Genomic DNA, 10,659 nt, shown 5'->3' with positions numbered 1-10,659 from the left:
ACAAATGCCTACCTTCTTCCCAGAAAAATTCTCAATAAATCTTAGAAATGTCAATTGTTCCATCAGGCACATGGGATAAGACTTCCTAACCAGTCCACCTTCTTGCAGATTAAGTATGGCAGCAATGTGCACATGAATAAAATAATAACTCACTATGGCCAAGTACTAATGTCAATGTCCTTCAAATTATGTCTCATCTGCTTCAAGGGAAAGACAAGATATAATATGTTATTATTAATAACATATTATTATTATTATTATTAATAATAATGATATTATAATATATAATTATATCTATGATATGTGTTGGGTCCAAAATCATGTGTAACAAGCCCATGTTGGCCATAGAAACTTTGAGATTCCAAGCCCAAATGAATTACTCACCCAGGGTATGGAGAATGAAATCCTTCAGCATTGTTGCCTGGAAGATTTCAAAACTAGCTGAACTATAATTTCCAGGAGCCCATTTAGTTAAATGTGTATATAACACATATTATAACAACATTAAAAGGCTTCATTTTAACTATTTACAAGTTTATAAGAGTAGCAATAATTCAATAATGCATGAGGATATAGAATTACATAAGGATAAAGCTGTCATTGTTACATAGTATTTTCGTTGCAATTATTCTTTTTTCTTGTTATGAAACCGTGCCAAAAGACCACTTCTTATACATCCTGGTTGTTTTTGGTTTTTTTCTATTAAAGTCTGTAAAGCATTTTGTGCCTATTAGAAGAAGAAAACACATATGTAAATTTCTCTCGACTCCTGAATGCTTTTGCTTAATGACAGTCACATATAGATCAGTTTACCTTTTTCACCAGCTCTTCAACAGTTATGTTTGGATCATATGGTATGGGCTTTCCAATATGTGTACGCCATTTCACTGGAAACCCTCCATACAAAATAATTAGTGGCCATCGAACATATTCGTATAAGTCTTTTAGTGGTTCTATATGATGAGAAAATTAGATTGCATGTTAAGTATATAAGTCAGTCTTCAAGGTTAGGTTCAGATGAACAGCATTCTGAAGTTAACTTATATGATTTTATGGTTTTATTGTCTTTTATGGTTTGTACTTCGTTAAAAAATGCTTCAATAAAAATATTTTAAAAAGTGATGTAAAATTACAGCAGCTCCTAAATTATCAATGCCTATTATATCATTGATGACAACTATTAAATCAGCATTCTGTATTATTCTATGTTCAGCATACAATATAACTGCGTATATGAAAGCATTTCTTTTTGTTTTTATTATTTTTTTCATCTGGAACGGAAAGAAATACAGGGAGACTTAGGGCTATCTGTCAATCGACACATTAATTCTCAAAACAGAAGAGAATAAAACCAAATTTGTGATAGTGGGTAGCAAAAGAGAGTTGTAAAATGGATTGGACCTGTTCAGACTGTTCAGATTCAGAGGCTATCCTTTTTCTCAGAGAAAAGGTTTTGGAAAAAAATCCACCAGTGCAGACCTTGGAGATAAGCAAGCACTCCTTGGGAGTGCTACTGATTGCTCCAGTTTAAACTTCCTTATTTCCTCTCTCCTGATCATGAGACCAAGGTGGAATTCTATGCTTCACAGTATACACTTGAAAATATTTTTGTACACAAGGAAAAAGCAAAAGCAGACACACTCACAAAAGCATCCACTTTGATGGACTTATACACAAAGACACAGAAATATTTAAGCTGGCAATACATATCACCCAGCCTAAATTACATCTTCACACAAACACACAGACACAGAAGCAAAGTATGCACTTAACGGGACCATAGCTACTACCACCAGAGGTGGTATTCAGCCAGTTTGCACTGATTGGTGGAACCGTTTGTAGAAATTTGGCCAAGGTCGCCGAACCAGTAGTGATGGCCAGCTGGCCATGCCCCCAATCTGGTCCTCCGGTCGCCGCTCACTCGCCCCGCCTGTCATGTTCGTCGCTGCCCTATTCTTCACACGTGCATCCCATTGCCTTGCAAGTCTAATGGGATGCACATGTGTGAAGAACATGGTGGAGATGTCAGCAACCTTTTCTGAGACCTCTGGTACTTTTTGGCAGCCTGCGGTGAGCTGCCGCCTCTTTGAGAGCTGCTATATGGCTGTGGCAGCTGGCTAGGGGCCGCCAAAAACTCTGATCAGCTTGCCTTCCGGACTCTGGACCAGCTGCTGCAGAAGGTAAGCAGCCTGAACAAAGAGGTGGTGAGGGGGAAGGAAGCGGGGCTAGAGCTGGGGCCATTAAAGGAGGGGAAACCAGGTGACTGACAAAAAGGGGTAGATAGGTGGAAATTCCAAAAAAAATCCTACTTTTTCCTGTGGGCATGGCTAGGTGAGGGGGCCATGTGACTGAGTGGGCATGGGCGTGAGTGACATCAAGTTGGCCATACCCACTCAGTCACATGGCCTCCCCCACCTAGCCATGCCCACTGAACTGGTAGCGAAAATTTTTGAAGTCCACCACTGACTAGCACATCTTGTTAGTTTACTACACAGATAACTTCAGTAGCTCTGTTGCTAAAGAATTAGAAAAAAATCCAGGAGGATGTTCTTCAGTCTTCCCCTGCCTTGCTTAGTGAGCATATTTCAAATAATAAGCAATTTAAAATTTGGGTTCTTAGCCTGCAGTCAATACAAATAGCAACATAGTCTAGAAATATGAATTTTCCCAGTAAAACAAGATCTACAAGCAGAAAAAAACATTTGTCAAGTGGAATAAACTCAGAAATATTATGTATATGCTGCATTGTACCAGTAAGCTTGGACCTTAAAGGATGGGTGAACTTGTGATGTGGTTCCACTATTACTAACATCCCTTTATTTGTTATTTATTTGTTTTGTGTTTTATAGCCTTTAATTTTTATATTATAATTGCATGAGTCAGTTGTTTGTGAAATGGAGGGCTAAATTAGAAAAAAAATAAACTGGATGCTAATGTTTTATTTTTTGTTACTGATAATAAGGAAAGAGTATTGATAATGATTTTAGATATTTATTGTTCCAGTATTGGGGTACACCACCCAGACTTACTTGCATTTGAGATGGGTGGCTAAAATCAATCAATCAATCAATCAATCAATCAATCAATCAATGAATAAATGAATAAATAAATAAATAAATCCATTAGTAAAACTTGCTCAGTAGAAAATTCCATCTTTCTGCAAAATTACTGTGTTGGAGTTGTGGTGGAACACTATAAAACAAATACTATTTGTTTATTTGAATGTTTAGGAACATTGACATAGTTTATTTTTTAAAAAAACTTATAAATATAAGTTATAAAACTTATTAAAAAATTATAAGTTTAGAAAATATGTTGTATGTTTAACTTACTTATTCTTCCAAGTATCTTATACCCTTCACGACTGTTCTCTGTAAACATTGGAATTATGGGCTGGGGAAAAGAAGCAAGGAAGCAAATATCAACTTCATTTATTTAAAATATTTCATTTTAATAACTGGTAATTTGAAGAACATGTTTGATGTTCCTGTTCTTAATTACTGTAGCAGCTTCCTCAGCTGCTACAGTACATTCCTGTAGATGTTCTTTATCTACAAAGTTATTAGATGTATATCTCATCTTCCTGCCAGGAACCTAAAGTGACATATATAACATCCCTTCCTTTGATTCTGTCTTTAAAAACAGCCCTATAGGATAGAGATGCTGAAAGATAATAATTGACTCAAAGTCATGGTTGATGGTAAGCTTGAAATAGGAACTTCCCAGTCATAATTTATCATCCTCCCAAATGTTTCTGTATTAGATGGAGTTGTGTGTTAGAACTACTTTACAAATAGAATGATAATGCATGAGAAAGGCAGATTATATACGTGCCTTTCTCGTGCATTGTCAATTTATTAATTTGATTTAGATGCTGCTTGATTCTACAGATAGTTTGGTCTAGTGCAGGGTTGTCAAACTGGCATCGTCGCGGCACATCACGTGATGTATCGTGACTTTTTCCCCTTTCGCTAAACTGGGCGTGGCCAGCATGTGATGCATCCGGCCTGTGGGCTGTGAATTTGACAGCCCTGGTCTAGTGGTTACAGCACTGAGTTAGAAAGCAGGAGACTGTGAGTTCAAGTTCTACCTTAGCTATGAAAGCCAGTGGATGACTTTGGACCACTCATACTCTCTTAGCCCAACCCACCTCATAGGATTGTGGTTGAGGGGAGGAGGTATGTTGGATATGTTGTCTTGAGTTATTTGTAAAAATAATAAGGGTGCGATACAAATTAAACAATAAGACAAGTGTCATGGAATTAATCAAAATGCAATCTGATGGATGTTGTGGAATATACAGTGTGATTTTTCCATGTTCAAGCATGGTGGTGCAGTGGTTAGAATGCAATACTGCAGACTAACTCTGCCCACAGGCAGGAGTAAGATTCTGATTGCCTCAGCCTTCCCTTCTTCCAAGATGGATAAAATGAGGACCCAGATTGTTGGGGGCAAATATGCTGAATTTGTACACCACTTAGAGAGTTCTGTAAAGCCCTATGAAGCAGTATATAAGTCTATATGTCATTCCTATTGCTATGTATTTGGTAGGACTTACCACTCTTGCTTCTAAAGCAACTTTTGCAAAACCTGTGCGTTTACCCCATAAAATGTTATAGGTTTCATCACTAAAGATGGCTTCTCGTGTTCCTCCTGGTGAAATAGCCACCCAATCGCCATTATTCAGGGCATGAAGACATTCTTCCTTTGAACCAGTTATCATTTTCAAATTACTGCCAAGCATTTTTAAGCCTGAAGGAAAGAAATAAAATGAATAAAAAATAAAATTAAAAATCTTTTTGAGTGCAGAAAGCTGAACAATGTCATAAGAAAGTATATTTTTTGAAAGACTAAATTGCTTTATTTCTGAAATAAAGCAATCAGCAGTACTAATTTATTTTCTTAACTTTGTCGGTGACAATCAACATGTTTTAGCTGGGAAGAAAATGACAAACCATCTAGCCAGCATACAAATTATAAAATCAAAGAGTTGTTTTATTTCAAATTGAATTGTTTTCATTTTAAATAGTAAATCTTTTATTTTCTCATTCTATTATTCATTAATAAATAGCAACAAGAATTATATATCAGTTTCTGGTAATATGAGCTATTTTGCTGGATTGCATTTTAAAGTAACCCTATAACATATAGATTTAGAAGACGTATTGACTAGAAGGTAGAACATCTGTTGTGAAATTTCCCCTACCCTAAAAGTTTTAAACCATTATGTTATAGAAAAGTATAAATATGTGCTAGTCGTTCCTGACTCTAGGGAGCAGTGCTCATCTCCCTTTCAAAGCCGAAGAGCCAGTGCTGTCCGAAGACGTCTCCGTGGTCATATGGTCGGTGTGACTGAACACCGAAGGTGCACAGAGTGCTGTTACATTCCCACCAAAGGTGGTTCCTATTTTTCTACTTGCATTTTTTATGTGCTTTCGAACTGCTAGGTTGGCAGAAGCTGGGACAAGTAACGGGAGCTCACCCCGTTATGTGGCACTACGGATTCAAACCACTGAACTGCTGACCTTTCGATTGACAAGCTCAGCATCTTAGCCACTGAGCTACCGCGTCCCTATAGAAAAGGATAACCAATATAAATATGGTAATATAATTATATGTTGTATGGATGTGTATAGAGATCTTTTCTAGGTGCTGACCGAGACAGCTAAGAAAAGACTTCTCTCTTAATACTGGCCTATGCATGCTAGGCCAGTAGAAGACATGGCTTCACAAAGATGGCTGACACAGCATATCTTGGGGGCAATTCCTAGCTCTCAGGGAAAAGGTTGAGAGGAACCCTAACCCCAGCCTTTAGCATTGACCTCAGATTAATCTGACACCACCTAAATTGCTTTATCAGGGCAAATTTGATATCTTCTTTCTTCCAAGATAACAAATTAAATCATTTTCATAGCCTCAGTTGCTTGCTCAGTGTGAAAATATATTACTTTGCAGAGATCTATGATATGTATTGTGCTCTCTTTGAGTGATGTGCTATGATTCCTGAATCGAAACTCCCCTATTAGAGCCTTGGTGGCACAGTGTTTTAGAGCTCAGTATTACAGGCTACTTTGGCTGCCTGCTGGCTGTCTGCAATTTATTTATTTGTTCAATTTGTATGTCACCTTTCTCCAAAGACTCAAGGCGGCTTTAGCAGTTCAAATCCCACCAGGCTCAAGGTTGACTCAGCCTTCCATCCTTCTGAGGTGGGTAAAATGAGGACCCATATTGTTGGGGACAATATGCTGACTCTGTACACTACTTAGAAAGGGCTGTAAATCACTGTAAAGCGATATATAAATCTGGGTGCTTTGCTATTGCTATTAATTTTATTTTCATATTGCTTTTCATCCTGAACCTGTTCAGAGCAATGTACAAGAAGAATAGAAAACAATTTTAAATTCCCCATAGTAAAAATAAGAAATGCAAATGAAAGTACAAATACTACTACTACTACTACTACTACTACTACTACTACTACCAACAACTTAAATTTTGAACTTAAACTTTGAATAATAATAATAATAATAATCCAGATATCATGGTTATCGAGGGCCAAAGCATACAGTTTATTGATATCACTGTACCAGGAGATGCCAGAGACAGAAAACTGAAAAAAATCATGAAGTATCGCGACTTGGCCTTTGAAACTACACGGTTATGGATGAAACATGTAACAGTGATACCCATTGTCATCAGGCCACTTGGTACCATGCCCAAGAATTTTATAAAACACATCAATTTCAGCTTCCTGCAATAACACCAGCAGAACTGCAAAAAACTGAATAATAGAAATAATAATAATAATAATTACACATTTATTCCTTAAACATGAAACTCAGTCAACTGAACATTTAAAAGTGTATCACAAATATTATTGACTGGAACTGATGGTTGTTAAGGGTTACTGCCAGCATCCTAGTTATCGACCAAGTATTTTTTTAAAATGTACAAAGTTCCGAGTAGCACAGTTTTTTGCAGTTCCGCTGGAATTATTGCAGAAAGCTGTAATTTCTTGATGTATTTTTTAAAAATTCTTGGACATGATGCCAAGTGCCCCAATGACAGTGGGTATCACTGTCACATGTTTCATCCATAATAACGTAGTTTCGATGGCCAGGGCACCATATTTTGTTATTTTTTCTAGTTCTTTTTCTTCGACTCTGGCATCTCCTGGTACAGTGATATCAATAAACTGTATGCTTCGGTTTTTGATGACTGTGAAGAAAAAGAACTAGAAAAAATCACGAAATGTCATGACCTCGAAACTACGTGATTGGTCAATACCTAGGATGCTGGCAGCAACCCATTTCAACCATCAGTGCCAATCAATAATATTTGTGATACATTTTTAAATGTTCAGTTGACTGAATTTCATGTTTAATTAATAAAAGTATAACAATAATAATCTTTAAAGGCCATCCAAAACAGCTACAGTATTACCCCATGCCTGCCTGAGTAAACAGGCATTTCTTCAGTTTCTGTAAAACAGAGAAACTTTAAACTTCGGTCAAAGAGAATTCCATCAATGGGGCTCTACCAGCAAAAAAATATGTCTGTGAGATAATCCACAAATAGTCATTCAAGTTTACATGTATACCAAATCCCAAAAATACTTTTAACCTGAACAACCTCAAATAAGTTTTAGAATAAAGTGAAGCAGGACAATATATTGTCAGCTCCTTTAGACAAACCATGTATCTATAAATGCAATGATACAAATAATGAGTCCCCTTGGGAGAAGGGTGGTATACAAATTAAATAAATAAATAAATAAATAAATAAATAAATAAATAAATAAATAAATAATTATATATATATCACCTGGCAACTTAAAGACAAAATGATCAACCACTGTATGGCAACACAATCTGTTCTTCAGGAAAAAGATCCTTGCTAGAAAGAAAATATAATCTATAGGAAGTGGAGCATGATAATAAATAATAAGGCCTGGTCCATCCGGTAGATTTTCTACTCCATGTAATTCATAACCTGTTTTTAATACAAAACAGAACAGAATAGTGTCATTCATATAATCAAATGCATCATAAGCAGGGGTGAAATGCTCCTGGTTCGGACCAGATTGCCTGATCCGGTAGTGATGGCAGCGGGTGGTTCGGAGAACCGGTAGCAAAAATCCTTGCGCCCCCACTCCTTATGCCCAGCTGAGCCACACGATCATCAGAGGCTTTTTTTTTTAACTTTTAAAAGCATTTTTTCTACAACCTCTTCCGACAAAAAAATGCTTTTAAAAGATTTTTTTAAAAAAAGCCTCTTATGATCGCACAGCTCAGCTGGGATCATCAGAGGCTTTTCAAAGCATTTTTTCTGCAACCTCTTGGCCGAAGAGGTGGTAAAAAAAATGCTTTGAAAAGTCTCTGACGATCCCAGTTGAGTTGCCTGATCGTCAGAGAGGCATTTTTTAAAAAGCCTCTCTGATGATCCCAGCTGAGTTGCCTGATCACAAGAGAGGCTTTTCAAAGCGTTAGAAAAAATGCTTTGAAAAGTTTAAAAAAAAAAAGTTGGCCATGGCCACCCAGTCACATTACCCCCACCACCACCAAGCCACGCCCACAGAACCGGTAGTAACAAATTTTAGATTTCACCCCTGATCATAAGACTTTATTATACCAAGAGGTTCCAAAGTATGTATAGTTGATTATGCTTGATCTATTATTAGATCACAGCAGTAGCGGAGTGGGTGTGGCCAGTGCATGACATATCTGGCCCAAATTTCAAATTTTTTTACTACCGGTTCTGTGGCTGTGGCTTGGTGGGCATGGCAGGGGAAGGATACTGAAAAATCCCCATTTCCTCCTAATCAGCTGGGACTTGGGAGGCAGAGAATAGATGGGGGTGGGTCCAGTCAGTCCGGTATTTCTACTACCGGTTCTCCAAACTACTCAAAATTTCCGCTACCGGTTCTCCAGAACTGGTCAGAACCTGCTGAAACTCATCTTTGGATCACAGTAGTCTCTACTTCTATTAAAATAGCACAATATTATATTGTCTGATAGAATTATTAAATTGTGTATTGAGAGTTTTATGGAGAACAGGGAACTGGAGAATTTAATGACCCACAATACTTCCGCTTGCCAAATAACTAACTCTAAGTATCTCTACTGTTTTAGGTATTTTATTAAAAACACATAAATTATTAGACTTTATTGATTAATAAGGAAGATTCAAAATTTTGACATATATTAATAGAAAAAGCTTCACTTGTTTGGATGGCCCAGTTGCTGCATGCCATGGCCCAATGCCGGTCCATATACTGAGGGTTGGGGACCCCTGCTCTAATGCAACAAGCATTAATTCTGTAAGTTTCAGTTTGATCAATGACAGAGGAACAACCTGCTCATATAAGTATTTTTTTTTTATAAAAAATCATGTCTATGTTCTATTATATATTGTATAGATAATAGAAATACCTACATTTTTACTCTAAATAAACAAGCCAGTATCTCGTCATTACCATTCAATTAAAACAGAGTATCCAGACAAAGATCTCCTGAATAACATGTAATTAATACCAGTTTATGTTGTGCTAAATATTTTTAGTAATGATTATTGTTTTGCTGAAGCAGTAGCTCAGGACAGTAGAAACTAGTTAATGCAGTAGATCATCTAATTAGTAAGTGATTTAAATGTAATATTTAAATACAGGTAGTGAACATATAGACAGATTGCAGAACTTAAAGCAGAATTATCTGAACTCAAATCCCAGTATTCATATTCCAGTGAATTTAAGAAATGTCTGATGGCAAATAGAAACATCAGAAATAGGACCCTTTTCCCAGAACAAGCAAACCCAGAAGAATAAACATTTCTTACCATGCCATATTCTTCCAAAGAAGTCCCAAAGATGTCCCAAAATAAAATAGTAGCTTCTTTGGGCCTCTTCTTTAGCTTTACTAGACATCTCATAGAACAGGATAATGAAAACAGATAGGTAGACATAGAAAAAAATCCAAACCGGAACTACCATTAATGCCAGTACAGGTGATAAGACTGCGTAAATAAAATATTTCTCCAAGCCCAAGGGAAGCCATTCTCCATATATGTATGGCAGACTTATTGTGGAGTTCATAAGTACCGGTGCAAAATGTGGTAATGTTTATTATCTGATGAGAAGGGGGGGAAAAAATCAAAGAACAATATAAGATTAACAATACTCAACAAAAATATTGAGCTGCCACAAATCTTGCAATATAAAGTTTAGGAATATTAGGGCATGCATTGCCTTCCCTCCTGCAAAATAACAGCAATTGTCTGTGAGAATGGTTGAAATCTTGTGAGTGCAATTTCTCAAGATCTCGGTGCTTGTATATATAATCTCAAATTTTAATTATTTTGCAAGCTTTTAATTAAATTGGAGGCCACACAGGATTCACAAAATAGTAAGCTGAGATACTCCAAAAGCATTCACAACTATGGGCCAGATACTTACTACTATATATTTTGATCCCTGTCCTAAATGGCTAATTAAATTAATCTAGACAATCAATTGGCTTGCATTTTACTGGATTGTATCTGAAAGTTAGGAGTAGATTTTGGAGGATTTTAATATAATTTTAGATATGTACTGTGATAATACATATGCATATTAAGACAATTTTTAAAAAGCTAATGCTGGTTATGAAATATATTAGGACAGTC

General features: G+C 36.5%; 1 protein-coding gene across 1 annotated transcript; it reads right to left on the bottom strand.

The window, feature by feature from the left end:
* Positions 1-625: 625 nt before the first annotated feature.
* On the bottom strand, positions 626-10,090 carry LOC139315819 (DGAT1/2-independent enzyme synthesizing storage lipids-like). Its single transcript, XM_070942293.1, has 6 exons — positions 9,835-10,090; positions 7,825-7,992; positions 4,559-4,752; positions 3,333-3,393; positions 814-953; positions 626-727 (listed from the first exon to the last, which is right to left on the bottom strand). The coding sequence occupies exons 1-6, from the start codon at positions 10,088-10,090 to the stop codon at positions 626-628; spliced, it is 921 nt and encodes a 306-aa protein (XP_070798394.1).
* Positions 10,091-10,659: the final 569 nt, after the last annotated feature.

This window comes from Pituophis catenifer, unplaced genomic scaffold (genome assembly GCF_029215685.1).
Source record: "Pituophis catenifer annectens isolate HBS135680 unplaced genomic scaffold, rPitCat1.0.hap2 SCAF_3, whole genome shotgun sequence".
In the NCBI taxonomy this organism is placed as follows: Eukaryota; Metazoa; Chordata; class Lepidosauria; order Squamata; family Colubridae; genus Pituophis; species Pituophis catenifer.
The sequence above is the reverse complement of the archived record's forward strand: the minus strand, read 5'-3'. Positions and strand labels throughout refer to the sequence as shown.